The following is a 15,414-nucleotide window of genomic DNA, read 5'->3' on the forward strand; positions in this document are numbered from 1 at the left end:
AGCTGGAGCGATGAGGAAGTGGATGAAAAGGGCTGTTGGAAAGACAGCAGTATTCCTATTGTATTTTCTTTATTTCTTTTTTCTTATTTTCTTTCTTTCTTTCCTTATTTCTTTTTTAAAAGAATTTTTATTTTTAATATATAGTATATATTTTAATATATACTATATATTATAAAAGTTATATATATAAAAGTTATATATATATAGTGTTCTGCCTGCATGTATACCTGAACACCAGAAGAGGGTACCAGATTTCATCATAGATGGTTGTGAGCCACCATATGGGTGTTGTGAATTGAACTCAGGACCTCTAGAAGAGCAGGCATTGCTTTTAACCTCTGAGCCTTCGCTTCAGCCCCTTGTACTTTTTTAAAAAACTGTCAAAAATAAGAAAAGAAAGAAGAAGGAAATGGCATTCAGTAATTCAGAATACGATGTAGCCAGAGTACTTCCCGTGGTCCTGTTAATTTGCTCTCAAGTATACTTCTTTCACTGAGCACAACGAGTTTAAGCAGAAATCTTGGGTTGAGAGAAAGTGTGTGGCTTTATCCATCCTTGAGTCTGCCAGGTACTGTTTCCAGTAGTCGTCAGTGCTGTGTATACTTCCTTAGTTCCCACTCATGCAGGACCTGCTGGAATTTGTCCTGTGGTTACAAACAGCATGGGGACTAGATAGTCCAGATTTCTCTTATGGTCTAAATCCAAAATGTCCCCCACAGGCTGGTGTGCTTGTGTCCCTAGCTGGTCTCAGTTTGGTGAAGCTGTGGAGCCCTTGAGACACCAGGCCTACCCACTCTAAGAAGGCCCCTAGGGGTGAGCTTGGAGGACATAGCCCGCTTTCTGATCTGGATCTCTGTTTCCTGGACTAAAGTGACAGTTCTAAGCTCCCCTGCCCCAGACGTACCTGCTGTCCTGTACCTTGTCTATGGTGATGTATTTCCTGAAACTGTGAGCCCAAATAAGCCCCCTCCCTTAAGCTGCTCTTATAAGATATTTTGTTACAGTGATAAGAAAAAATAATAATACAGAAAATCTCTAACGGACCTTTTCCTTTCCAGCAACAGAGTTTGGAAGCTTTCTCTGGAGTCCTTGCTTCCAGGATACTCTTCTGAGTTTGACTCAGGGTATCCCCGCTCAGATTTCCTCGGGGATCTTTCACATTGTTTTCCTTTATGTGTTGCTCTTCCATCAGGTTCTTATCCCTAGCCTTTGTCATGGCTTTTCCACGTGATCACAGGCAAGGGCAGACTCCCATTACCTATCTTCATTATTTACTACCCGAGAGATATTTTCTTATTATAAGTTGGTTGAACTGATTTGTTTTCTGAAAAAGTTAAGCAAAGTTTTAGTGTATCATCACAGGTAAATTTTTACCACTCAAATGGCTTACAATTCCCTTTAAAAAGTTGGGTTTAATTTTCCAACAATATAGAAAGAGGCTGTGGAAATGCCAAGTATTGGCAGAGAACCCCAAATGCAAAAGATTTTTGTTGCTTAGTTCGTAAGGAATGGTAGTTTTTACAGCCAGGCATGTGAGGAACTGTACCACAAAAAGTGACGGATGCTGCAAGCCAGTTTTCCTGAGAATGAAGAACTGTTTGTCCACTTTGAGGACCAGCTTTAATTGTTAGCTCAATGCAATCTAGGGTCATCCGGCAGGAGAATCTCAACCAGGGATTGTCTGCATTTCCTGGAAGGACTGTGTTAGGTTGATCGATGATGGTGAAGACCCGTCCACTGTGGGCATCGCCATTCCCTAGGCAGGGGATCCTGCACTGTGTAAGAGCGAGGGGAGCATAAGGAAGCAAGTGCGCATGTGCGCGTTACCTTCTTAGACGCCTGACTGCGGATGCGATGTGACCAGCTGCCTCAAGTTCCAGATGCTGTTCCTCCCTCCACAGCGATGGTTTAAACAGGGGGATTACAAGTTAAAATAAACCCTTCTCCCCTAAGCTGCTCTTTGCTGCAGTATTTTATAGAAATAAAACTAGAACATCAGCCTATCACTATGTGTTTTTTGCTAAAGTCTAGAATCACTGAACATGCGTATGTATGTGCACGTAACTGTGTGTATGTGGGGGTCAAAGGCCAACCTCAGGAATTATTCCTCAGGAACCATACCTCATGTTATTTGAGTCTCTCATTGTCCTGAAGCTCGCTGAGTAGACTAGTCTGGCTGGCTAGCAGGTTCCAGGGATCTGCCTGACATTACAAACACATCACCACAGCTGAACTTTTAACATGAGTTCTAGGCACCTAACTGAGGTCCTCATGCTTGTGCAATGAGCGCTTTACCGAGTCGTCTCCTCAGCCCTCAAATAAAACATTTGAGCCATCTTCCCAAGGCCAAAAGAAAACTATACTCTTCTTCAATGAAAACTGTGTATATTTTCATTGAGAATTCCCCTCAAATTCTAGGTCTAGAAAATTTACATCTTTAGAATAAGTTGTCAGTTTTTCTCTATAACTTTCAAACTGAAAGAAAGTAAGTTGGGATAAATATCTTCTTAAACTCTAAACGTCTGTGGAGGTTGAAACTATCTCATAAAACGCTCAAGCAGCTGCTAGTGTTTTCACCTACCAGTGAGAAAGCCACATGAAGGTCTTGAAACTGACTAGTTCATGGGTTCCACTTCCTGTTGTGAGGAGGGAAGCTCTCAAAGGTTGTTTTCATTCCTTCTTGTCGAGCAATTGGGGTTTCAAATTCACATCTATCAAGTGACACTGAAACCCGTGGTAATTTGTTATTTCTCTAAGGTGCAGCTGTGTCTGGCCAGGGACACACGGAGCAGCTGGTGACTGTGTTGGGGGAGGACTGTCAGAGCAGGGCACAAGGAGCTTGGAGTGGTGGAGCATTGCTGAGAGACTGTGCTGGCCTGGTATGGACTGCTAACTCTCAACCCAGATTAAGGAGAGACTCCAGCTGTAGTCCTAGGGCTGTTCGAAGGAGAGATGAAGACACGTTTTTGACTTGGGGATGTCCATGGAAAACACCTTAGGCTTGTTGGTGGAGCTGAGGAGCCGGCTGTGTCACTGGGACCCATCAAGCAATGACGCAGACACTCGGCTTCCTGTCCCATCGGTCAAGAGCCAGGGAATGAAGAGTCACCTCTGTGCTTCCCTTCCACAGCTCCATAGCTGTCCCCTTGCCTCCCACTTGCTCCCTTCCTCCTCCTTCTCCTCCTCCACCACCTCCTCCTCCTCCTCCTTCTTCTTCTTCTTCTTCTTTTCTTCAGACAGAGTTTCTCTCTGTAGCCTTGGCTGTCCTAGACATGCTTTGTAGACTAGGCTGGCCTTGAACTCACAGAGATCTGGCTGCCTAAGCCTCCCCAAATGCTGGGATTACAGGCGTGCAACACCACGCCTAGCTGCTTGTTCTTTTTTAGAGCTGCTGTTGCTGTTTGAATTGATAGTTTCAGCTTGTTTACCTGCCCTCTAGGAATCAGTGCGGTGCCTCTGCTTTCTCCCACACTCCTGGTTCTCAGTTACTTCACATGCTCCCTGGGCTCCCATATTTCCCAAACCATACTGAAATCAAGTTCACTTACGCTCTTTGCCTTCAGCCCCAGCTCTCTATTTGGACAGTATTGTATAATCAGTAGGTACTAATTGGGTTTATTGATCCCAGGATATTGGCATAAAAAGAAAAAGCTCAGAGACTAAGGAATAGTAGGGGATCTTAGGCCAAGATGTTGGCAGTGTGGGAAATATTTGGGAAAGGAAGGGCAGATGATTTCCTTAATATGATAATATGTTTAGACTTAATTAGCATGCCATGATTGACACAAGTTGAATTTGTTTAAAGATTATGCGCAAAGAGATCAATCAATGATCCAAGGGAAGAAAGGATGTTCATAAAATAAAAAACCAGTTTAGGATTGCACCGATCTTGCATCCATGAAGAAACACAATTTAACCTCATCTCCATCCTCCCTGCTGAGGGAAACACTTTAATATGATAAATTTTGTTTATTAGGGGTTTGCTTATCTTAACATATCTCCAGAAAGCATTGATACCTGATTATTCATAGAAAGATGATTTTTAGTTATCAGAGTATTTTCACAAGTAAATCTTGGCAGATCTATTTGAGACTTATGGGATTAGAAGTCATATATATATATATATATATATATATATATATATATATATAACTGGTTTCTGCTCTTAAGTTTCTACCCTTAGCCTCCTGAGTATTTTTTATAAATATCTTAATTTTACAAATGAAGAAATGGGTTTAGAGTGACCTTTCCTTGGATAATATATCTTCCCATTAATTTTGGGCCCGTGGCTTTGAATTGTCTATTCTATTTCCACCGTAGATCATATCACCTTGTCAAATATAAGGCAGAACCATAAATGCCATTTGTCAGAGGTTGGATGTGTGGGCTGCTGCCCAGATGCATCCCAAGTGCCCCAAAGTTCGTGACACTATCTACCAACGCTTTGAACTACTTTTTAACTGCATTCTTAAATTTTAAAAAGTCTCTGCTTGTTAAGTGTTTCATAAGTGAAAATTATTTAAACCTGAAGAATTTCAGCTTAGATGCTGTAGAAGAAAAATGAGGTTTTTAAAAGCTTATTTCTCTCAAGTATTTGTATAAACACACAAACACACACACACAGTGGGAGAGACATTTTCAACTATATTTTTTTCCTTTGGGTTTCCCAGTTTTATTTGGAATCTGATTTTACATGACTTGGTGAAAATGTGTTGTAGAAAATGTCTATATTTTACATAAATTGTCATGTCTGATTTGAATATTTGAATATTTATCTTCTATAGGACATGTGAGAAATATTCAGGAATAAAGATAGAATAAGATATGTAAATTAGTCTGCAAATAAGAAATTGCCAATCAGGAAGCCTTGGAGCCCCTGAGGTCACACAGAGAGATAAAAAGTTCCTTTCCAGGGCTATTTAACTCATGTGGTTTAGGTAGAACCCTGCATATTAGCGAGAACATGAAGCCAGTCTGATGTGAGCATTTATTAGCTTGAGATGGAAACAATTATTGTCCAGTTTTATTTAAATACTCGATATTATTTAGAACCTGAGAATAAAAAAGAGATAGTGTTTCTTCTCTCAAAAAATATATACAGGTAAAGTATTTCATGATTTTTTTCTTTTTTAAACTTCAACAAACCCAGGGCCGCCGTAACCTAAGTAGTAGCGGAGCTGCTCGTGGGAGGAAACAGGAAGCGGTACAGATAAACGCCTGTTACTCTTTTTTCCAGGTTCAGCTCAGTGTATATCGATTCTAATTAGCAGATTTTGTGCCTGGGCTTGTAGCTCCCCTTGCGCTCTGCTCAGAGAGTTTTTTTTTTTTTTTTTTTTTTTTTTTAGAATCCTCCCTGCGCATAAACACTGCCACCCCCTCCCTCCTTCTCTCTTTACAAATGTTACAACACAATCAGAAATTTCCTCTTTTCTTTCCTTCCTGCGTTTCCAGCAGGTTCCCTTGCGTCAGAAGCCGAGGAAGAAAGCTCCAGGTAATTAGATCCCTTTTGTTCGTTTATCCCTTTCGTGTGCATTGGAGTAGGGGTTGTTTTGGTTTTTTCCTCCTGGATGCCTTCTTCTTTTTGTGTGTGTGTGTGTGTGTATGGAATCAGATTCTTGTCTGTCTAAATCTTAGTATCAGGGGACGGATGCCAGATTAATTTTTTTTTGGTTGCTTTTGGGCTGATTTTTAAGAAAGAATGACACGCTGCTCATTTGGCCAGTCCCTCGCGCTCTGTGCACAGAGCTGGCACTGAGTCGGGAAGTCCCTTGTTCCTGGGTGGCCTTTAACCCTTCTGTGTCTCTTGCATAACTGCTGCCGTTATTGTGGGAAGGACCCCTGTGTGTGCCTTCCAGCCCCGGGAGTCTAACGTTTTCAACTAACTCTGACTAAGGTTGTCGGACCATGCTTGCCTCTTTGCCCGGGTTTTCGAGGTACCAAATGAATGTTTAAAAATAGAACGGATATGTGGATTTTTTTTTTTAATGTTCACTTTGCATGAATGAAAATGTGCAGCGTTTGCTGTGCAAAAGACTAAAACTTGCCTTTTATTTTGTCACTGGAGTCCGGGTCACACTTACCTGTGTAACTGTTGCAGGTTTTTTCACCATGAGTCGGAGGAGGATATCGTGTAAAGATCTGGGCCACGCTGACTGCCAGGGTTGGCTGTATAAGAAAAAGGAAAAGGGAACTTTCCTAAGCAACAAATGGAAAAAGTTCTGGGTGGTGCTGAAGGGGTCTTCGCTCTACTGGTATAGCAATCAAATGGTGAGTGGTCCCTCCTCCTGCCCCAGCCTCTTCACCAGAGCGTGGCTTCTAAAGCACTGGCCAGGCGATCCCCATGCGGACGGACATCGATCCTGTTCTTTGGGAGAGGGAGCAGAGCAAACCAGCAGATTTGCTAGAGGATCATTTCTGCTCCAGGAACTATGTAGGTTAGGGAGCTGCGCTGCTCCGAGGAGAATCCATCTGCTTTCAGTATTCTGACTGGAGAAAGAGAAGTGGCTCCAGTTAGAGCCTTACTTAAGAATATAACTGATGTGATTATTCTGTATAATCTGTTATTATCTCCAGATATTATTAGTCTGTGAGATCCTAATAGTTCCAGGATCTGTTTGGATGTCATTTGCTGTGGCAACTTTGCATTGCTAAGGTCTTATAAAACAGGGACTGAGCACAGCCCTCTCCAGAAAAGCGATCCTCATCCCTTCTCCCACGACTTTCTCTCCTATCTTTGTGAGATGGGTTGGTTTGGGATTGCTATCCCGTTTGTCAGCCTTGTGAAGGGGCTGGTGACATTGTTCCATGGTGACATTAAATAAGCATTGTGAGGACAACACTCACTGAGATGGTTGCTGAATTTATCCTTTGATGGCCACACGCTGCTGGGGTCAGTTTCATGGTATGACTATTGAAAGAGTTGGAAGTGAAGGCATGACATTGCCTGTTGTGGCTAGACACATTTTGAGAGGGACATTAGTGTAATCTGTAGAGTTTTGCATACAGATCTGCTATCAGTGAAGCTGGGGAAATGGGAATCCACTGCAGATCTTGGGAGGACTGGGGTCCCTTTGTGATAGAAGGAAAAGACCAACGGAGGTTTGTTCAATCATTTAAGGGACCAGTACTAAATTGCCAACCTGGGATTGGGCAGTTTTCCAAGCAAACACAGTTGCCTTCTTTAGGGAAATTAAGGTTAACTGAATTATTTCATGTTTCCTGTTATTTTATTTTTAATTTCTGAGTTACATTTATTTATTCAGTGTGGTTTTGTGTGCATGTATGTTTGGGTATACATGTGTCACCACTCATGTGTGGAACACAGAGGACAACTTGTAAGAAGGAATTGTTTCTTTCTTTCCATCGTGTGGGTCCCTGGGATCTAACTCAAGTGGTCAGCCTTGGCAACAGGCCCCTTTATTTGGGAGCCATCTCTCCAGCCTCCATTTCCTGTTATCCTACACTATGGCATTTGGGTAGTCATCACAAGTGACTGACACCTCATCCTCCTTAAAATGAGCTGGTCTGAGTTACCTAATAAATAGCCCCGGGGACTTCTTGAGCCAGTAGGACAGGTTGGGTGTTGGTAGAACATGTTACATCTATGGGATGTAGCAGGGCTCAGAATTAAGCAGTCAGCTCATCTTATCTCTCATATCATTTAGCCAGAAGGCAATGTCTCTGTCTCAGTAGAATGTGAAAGAAGTCCTCCCTGGAGCTGCACAATTGCAGCTTGGCTCATTTGGCTTCTTCCGCTTCTGTTTCTCTTAGGAGAGTGGAGTGGGTTACTTTTAGGGCGTCGGACCTCCCTAATCTTAGGCATCAGGAATCTGCAGGGAATAGCGATGTTGGCTTAGACTAGGAGGAGGAAACTATGGAGTCTTAGATGCTTAGATGCTTGTGGGCTCCCTACCCTGAACGAGATGCAGAAAGTAAGCTGGTAATGTATTTTAGTTCCATTAAATGAGCAGCATCAGCTTGAGAATAAGCTTGCTGGTGGTTGGCCAGGGAGGTAGAGGATTGTTAATGGTAGAGAAAAGAAAGAATCTTCTAAAAAAACCTTCTCTCGTTCTTTTGCTATCTCTCTTTGCCACAACCATTCCTGACATCTTAATTGTATGTTTGTTGTGGGTTGACCTCAATGACTATTTAATTAGCAGTCATATTCCTGTTATCTATGTGAATATCAGCTGCAGAGTCACAGTCAAACACACCATCACAGAAAAATTTGCACTTGCTGTCTACTACTTTAAGAATTTAGATTCAATATCTACGGGACCTAAAAGTTGACAGGCTTCTCCCTTCTCTGTTTCTTATTCTTGGAGGACCAACCCTGTTCTTTGTGGCTTTATGTATAGTATGATGGCCTATCCCATGGAACAGCTGCCATATTCCAAGGGGTGGTCAAGGTACTTTTTACATAGGCTCTTATCTATTCTCCAATACAATCTCTAGCTGGGTGTGTTGGCTCAGGATTATAGCCCTAGCTACTTAGGAGGGTGAGGCAGGAGGATTACAAGCACAAAGCCTGTCTGGGCTACAGAGTGAGTTCAAAGATAATCTTGTTAACCTAGTGAATCAGTGTCTCAAAATGAAAAAGAACCGTAAAGTGTCTGAGGATATAGCCCGATGGTAGAGTGCTTGCCTACACAGCATGAGACAGGTCTTCTTGCCTAGCATGCATGAGGTTCAGGGATCAATCTCTGGAGGGAAATAGAGACAGAGACAGATAGAGATAGACAGAGATATAGGCAGAGAGCCTCAGATCTCAAAGGCATACTTTAAAAGCTAGTAAGACTGAGACACAGTGTAAATTACCCAAGTCAGACATGAAAGAAGTGGACAGAAAGTGCCTCTATGATTCCATAACTCTACACTGACTATGACATGCCACCCCAAAGTTCCTGGGGACCAGGATAAATGAGATCATTATGTTCCTGTGTTTCCGGAAGGAAACTGAGGGAGCATCTCTAGAAGTGGCAATTCTGTTGTGAACGCGCAAGCTATCCCGTTGAACTCCTCTGCTCATCCCTACTGTTACTGCCTGAGCCTTTGCTAGCCTCCCCTCCTCACCTTTCTGTTGTTACCAGCAGCCAGGGAGGGTGTTATCTCCTTCCTGTGCGTATTGCTTTCCCGAACACCGGTACCCAGACTTCTTTAGGAAAGATCAGAAGTTGTTTCTCATGTAGCGTTTTTTTCCTGGAATGTGTCAGAGCATGTGTAACCGCATACCACTTCTTACAGCTCTATGCATAAAAGCTTAAAAGCCACAAAGATCTCAGCCTGTGAAAAACCTGGAATTAGAGTCTATACTTTCACTTTCCTATGCCCTTAGGCTACAGTTCAAACCTGCTTCTGGGTATCATCTTAACTGGTACCTTTTTCTTCTTTCCCAGAACTCCACATTCTAACCAACTCTGGAACTTTTGATTTAACTTATGTGTTTTAGGTCTGTGTACACCTTTATCTATATAGATTCCCTGCTCAGGAAGGCTTGTCTCTGACCCTGGAAGGCTTTCCTCCTGCTCAGTTTCAGCAAACCTTCCCTCTTCATAAGAGTCGCATTTTAATTTGAAAGCACATCTATGTAGACTTACCATATCCTCTGACCTAAACTTAGCTATTCTGTCTTCTTCCTTTTATATTATTTTATAATATTTTGATTGTCACACACATCCTTCTTTTTGAATGTGTATCAAATTCCTATCTTTCATAATTGATCATTATGTCTACATAGCATGTGTTCATATTTTTAGTACTTCAGTGTCTGATGTTTAATAAGTACTTGATGAATATTTGTTGAGTTTTTTTTCAAGTAAATGGGAATGAGGAATTACTGACAATTACTTTGCCTAGGGAATTCTGAATGACGAGATCTTATTCATGTATTTCCCTTGACAGGAAATAATTTCCCAGGAATGGCATTTCTACTTGCACTGTTAAAAAATATGATTCAGTTGGGGGTTTGCTAGAAAGGACCCCTGTGGAGCAATAGATCCCACACAGCTGTTTCTATCTTTATCCCACACCTTCTTTACAGCTTTCAGGAGTAGCAGATAGGGGTGCAGGGAGACTGAGGTCTGATGTGGACAAAGGTGGGGTACTGTACTGAGCAGCACCAAGCTAGTTCAACACAAGTTGTGTCTAATTTACATAATAACCACTTGACCTCAATTCTGTTACTTCCATTTTCTCAAGTGAGTTTACTGAAAGCCAGGAGCTTAAGGAACAGAGCTTCAGCGCCTCTGAAGAAGTAAATGACAGAGCTAAGATTAACACTGAGACATCCCAGCCAGAGCTGGGCTCTTTTCCCTGTACACTGCGTGACTCCTCCATCTACCAGTGACCTGGGCCTATTGAATGGGGAACTCAGTCTGTCCACACTGCTTATGAATAGCAAGAGCCACCAGGCAGGAAGGGCCTAAAAAAGAGTCTCAGGCTGGTAGGGAAAATATGAACGTAGCAACAAGCAGTAGGAAAGAAGGATGTTGCTGGAAACCTGGTTAGGAGATGGTCAGAAAATGCAAGCATCCAGATGTGGATCCTTGGAGTAGGGTACTCACATGGAGAATCAGGAACACACCATACTGAAGAAAAGGAGTACCACATGGAGATTGCTTGGATACAGGACATAGTATTTGAGGCTAAAATGAGAGCGATTTCTAAGTTTCAGTGCCTGGGAAAGTAATATGAAAATTGAGAAGGAATTTGTGGGTAAATGTAGAATTTTATTTTAATCAGTTCATCATTGGCTACATATTTGGTTTATTTTTGTGTTGTCCATTATTTGTCAGATTAACTCAAGTTTTTGTTGTTGTTGTTGTTGCTTTTTCTGTATAAATTAACCAATATTGATGTTATTTGTGTTGCTGCAGCAACACTTTGGGAAAGCTGTGGGGTTGCTGGGAAAACCCACCTGACCTTGTTTCATGGAAGTTTCAGGTCAACCCATGTCTTCTACAGAGCAGTGTTGAGCTTAATACAGGCTTGCAGGGTTCTCAGTCCTTTGAGGCTCCTATTTGTCCTCCTAAGTGTGGCCATGTTTCCCCCTCATGTTGGCATGATTGCATGTCAGCACGTTGTGGGAACCGTGTTCTCTGTCTGTCACCATCACTAGCTGTATGTGAACAAAACATGACTCAGGGGAGGTAGAGGTGGACGGTGCTTTTCCTGGACGCAGTTTGACCTAGAATTTCTCTGTTTTCAAGAGAACTCTCTTGAATGTTTTTGGCAAACATGGAGAATCTTTCTGTCAGCTAAAGGAAAACAAAGAGTGGGTTAGTTTCCCCTGGAAAGAAGGCATCTTCTCAGCCTTGGGTCTTATACCTTTCATGAGTAATATTCTCCTCCCATAAATTTTTGGAAAATATCTTAATGAAATTGCTGTAGGTTGGAAAATGTTTTTGTCACTGACATACTCTTTTCTTATGTGGGTTTTTAAAAATAATATTTTCAATTGTTATGTGCATGTGAAGGCAGTGTGTATTTCTCTCTCTCTCTGTGTGTGTGTGTGTGGTGTGTGTGGTGTCTCTGTGTGTGAGAGTGTGTGTATGATGTATGTGGGAGTGTGTGTATGTTTGGTATGTGTGTGTAGTGTTTGTGTGTAGGCTGGGATGCATGCCATAGGGGGCTTGTTGGAGTTAGAGGACAGTTTTATGAAATTGGTTCTCTCTACTTTTATGTAGGCTCAATGGATTGAACTCAAGTTGCCAGGATTGTGTGGCAAGCACCTTTACTGGCTGAGCCATCTGCTTGACCCATTTTGTATAATATAAATGTATCTTTAAACTCTGAAAGTAAAATAAAGAGTGTAAATATTGTTGGAAGAAATTACTTAACCTAAATTTTTATCTTAGTTATCAATGAGTTATAAAAATTTTTCTCACATCTCCCTGACCTAAATTTCATTATAATGAGAATTATAGGTATCTCATTTGCCTGGACTCTGTGTTTATTGTCTGAGCTGAAATCCTACTTCTGAGTGTATCTCAAACAAAACTCCAGTGTTTTGAAGCATTTCTACAGTAAAGAAGAGTAAATTAGTGACATGAAACTGGTAAACTTGATGCCAACTTAAGGCAAAATAGGACATGCGAGTGACCAGGTGACCTCACAATGAGGATTCGTTTATTTAAAGTAGATCTATGGGTTTAAAAGGAGAATGCTTTTTTTTTTTTCTAGAATCAAGTTACCAGATGAAAAACACAGATACATGTTCACCTACTTAAAGTGATATATATTTAATATACAATTTATTTGTATGTATACATGCAGTTTACATATTTATAAATGTTAATATATATTAATATATGTATAAAATTTGTCAACAGGGAGACCATTAAAATAACTCTGTCCATCTATCTTTCTATTAATCAACTGACCAAGAATACTATCTGTGCTTAAAATCTGAGCGCTTTGAGGGTAGAAAGAAAACACTGTAAAGACACAAAAGGAACACAGAACAAAGAACAAATCTGTGCATGCTTAGAGTTTGCACTTGCTTGGGCACTGTAGTTTTAGGATGCAGAACTTCCCTCATGTTAGGTACCAGAAATGGTTCCTCATAGTGAGTGCATCCCTATTCTGAAAAGATACTTCCTGACTCACATGAAGCTGTAGGACAGGTAGGTGGAGTGGAAAAGATCAGGTGTTCTCCCACAGGGTGGTACCTTCCCTGGAAGAGGAAGTCAAGTGGCCTTGGGTTGGAGGGGAGACTGATGTGGTATAAGTTTGTTTCCTAGATGGCAGGAGAACTGGCCACAAGAGCTGAACTCGTTCTTGATGTGAGGATGCTTTAGAAGTCTGTACTTAAAAAATAAACAAAAAAGGTATTCAACACACACACACACACACACACACACACACACACACACACACTTGAAGGTATATCATGTCTGTGTCAGGAGCCCCGTTTAAGAGACAGAGCCAGCTGCCTCCCCAAAGAGGCTGGCTGACAAGCTCATTTGTCACTGGGCTCTGTGTTTAATCTTCTACATGTATATTTCAGAAGGAAGCTACGCAAGGAAAAAAAAAAGAACCTAGAGATTGAGTATATTTAAGGGGTCAGAATTTAAGATCAGAATTAAACACTGGAAGCACCGTCTTCAGAAAGGATACAGGGAAATGGTATGATTAGGAAGAAGATGGTTCTGGGTTCAAAGCTGGGGGACAGGTCACACCCTGATGCCACACATACTTTCTTGGAGCATCCAGCTTCTTCCTCTGATACACAGAAGCACAGACACCGGCTGATGTAGGCCTTGATCCTCCCCTGAGCTTCCCCACTTTGAGCCTTACCCAACTCACTGTGGTAGCCACCCCATTCTCTACTGAAGAACAATGGCTTTAGAATGCTGGGTGTAAAATTCAAGAGTTCTTGTCAATATTGACGCACACACAGAGGTCACCGTCTTCGCTCTTGGAAGGGCGCATTTCAGTGGCATTAAACATATTCACACGATCATGCAGCTCTCCCCACTCTTCGTCTCCTGGACTCTTCATCTTGCCATACTGAAACTCTCACCCCACTAACCCACTCTCTGGATTCTGTCTCTGCTCTTCTCTTGCAACTTCCAAAGGTTTTCTGTGTCTCTGAGTTTGACTGCTGTATGTCTGCCCAAGTAAGTGTGGTCATATTATATTTATTTTTTTGTGGCTGGTCTCAGAAAACATAACATCTTCAAGTGTCAGTTTCCTGTCTTAAGGACATCCTAGTATACCCATATATTGCATTTAGTTATTCATTAATAAACACTTATGTTACTCTTACCTTTCATCTATTGTCAAAATGTCCCTCATACAAGGACCTGCAAATATGTCTTTGAGGCTCTGCTTTGAATTCTTCTGGGTATATATGCAGGAGCAAAATGACAGGATTGCAGGAGAATCATACTTTTAGTGTTTTCAGGAATGGCTTTCTGTAGTAACTGCTCTTTTCCCTTCCTTCTGACAGTGCACAGGGGTTATAGCATTTCTAGAACCTTCTCAGAGTTTACATACTGGTTTATTTTTGGTAATCACCATCTTAATGAGTATGAGGTGTTAAACATCTCATTACGGTTTCAGTTTGCATTTCCTTAATGCTCAGTGACTATAAGCATCTCTCCCTTGTGCTTATTGGCCATTTGTGTATTGTCTTTTCAAAATGTTTATTCTATTTATTAAGAGTAGAGCTGTTGTTTCTTTTCCTTGGCCTTCAATAGTACTTAATGATATTCATGGAACTCATGAAAACAGCCTGAGGAGATTGGAAAGCACCTTAAAAATTTAATATACATTGTGTGATGACTGGCTATGTATTATCTCATAGCTGTGATTTTTTTAAATTTTATTTTATTTTATTAATTACACTTTATTCACTTTATATCCCCTCATAGGCCCCTCCCTCCTCCCTTCCCATTCCCACCCTCCCTTCCCCTTCTTCATGCATGCCCCTCCCCAAGTCCACTGATAGGGGAGGTCCTCCTCTCCTTCCTTCTGATCTTAGTCTATCAGATCACATCAGGAGTGGCTGCATTGTCATCTTCTGTGGCCTGGTAAGGCTGCTCCCCCCTCAGGTGGAGGTGATCAAAGAGCAGGCCAATCGGTTAATGTCAGAGACAGTCCCTCTTCCCATTACTATGTAACCCACTTGGACATTTAACTGCCAAGGGCTACATCTGTGCAGGGGTTCTAGGTTATCTCCATGCCTGGTACTTGGTTGGAGTATGAGTCTCAGGAAAGACCCCTGTGTTCAAATTTTCTGGTTCTGTTGCTCTGCTTGTGGAGTTCCTGTCCTCTCCAGATCTTACTATTTCCCACTTCTTACATAAGATTCCATGCACACTGCCCAACAGTTGGCCATAAGTCTCAGCGTCTGCTTTGATAGTCTGCAGGGCAGAGGCTTTCAGAGGTCCTCTGTGGCAGGTTTCTTCTTCTTCTTCTGATGTCCATCCTCTTTGTCTTTTGGGCTGGGGATTGAGCGTTTTAGTTAGGGTACTCTCTCTTGATTAGTTTCTTTAGATGTACAGATTTTAGTAGGTTTATCCTATGTTATATGTCTATATGAGTGAGTATATACTGTGTGTGTCTTTCTGCTTCTGGGACAGCTCACTCAGGATGATCCTTTCCAGGTACCACCATTTACCTTCAAATTTCATGAATTCCTTGTTTTTCATTGCTGAGTAATATTCCATTGTGTAGATGTACCACAATTTCTGCATCTATTCTTCAGTTAAGGAGCATCTGGGCTGTTTCCAGCTTCTGGCTATTACAAATAAAGCTGCTACAAACATGGTTGAGCAAATGTCCTTATTGTGTACTTGAACCTCTTTTGGATATATGCCTAGGAGTGATATGGCTGGATCTTGAGGAAGCGTATTCCTCGTTGTTTGAGAAAGCACCAGATTGATTTTCAGAGTGGTTGTACAAGTTTAC

General features: G+C 41.7%; 1 protein-coding gene across 6 annotated transcripts in view; it reads left to right on the forward strand.

Annotated features, from left to right (window-relative positions):
- The window catches only part of Ipcef1 (interaction protein for cytohesin exchange factors 1), a 163,683-nt gene that overhangs the window by 75,026 nt on the left and 73,243 nt on the right, over nt 1-15,414 (forward strand). For 3 of the 6 annotated variants that reach the window (XM_060373283.1, XM_060373280.1, XM_060373281.1), the window contains exons 3-4: nt 5,452-5,491; nt 6,098-6,267. In XM_060373283.1, coding sequence (XP_060229266.1) covers nt 5,452-5,491; nt 6,098-6,267 — 210 coding nt within the window. Of the gene's footprint in view, nt 1-5,000; nt 5,102-5,451; nt 5,492-5,593; nt 5,934-6,097; nt 6,268-15,414 lie in introns of those variants that run through there. The other 3 variants (XM_060373284.1, XM_060373282.1, XM_060373285.1) reach the window with 3 other exon arrangements.

The sequence above is a fragment of the Meriones unguiculatus genome, chromosome 20 (assembly GCF_030254825.1).
Source record: "Meriones unguiculatus strain TT.TT164.6M chromosome 20, Bangor_MerUng_6.1, whole genome shotgun sequence".
In the NCBI taxonomy this organism is placed as follows: Eukaryota; Metazoa; Chordata; class Mammalia; order Rodentia; family Muridae; genus Meriones; species Meriones unguiculatus.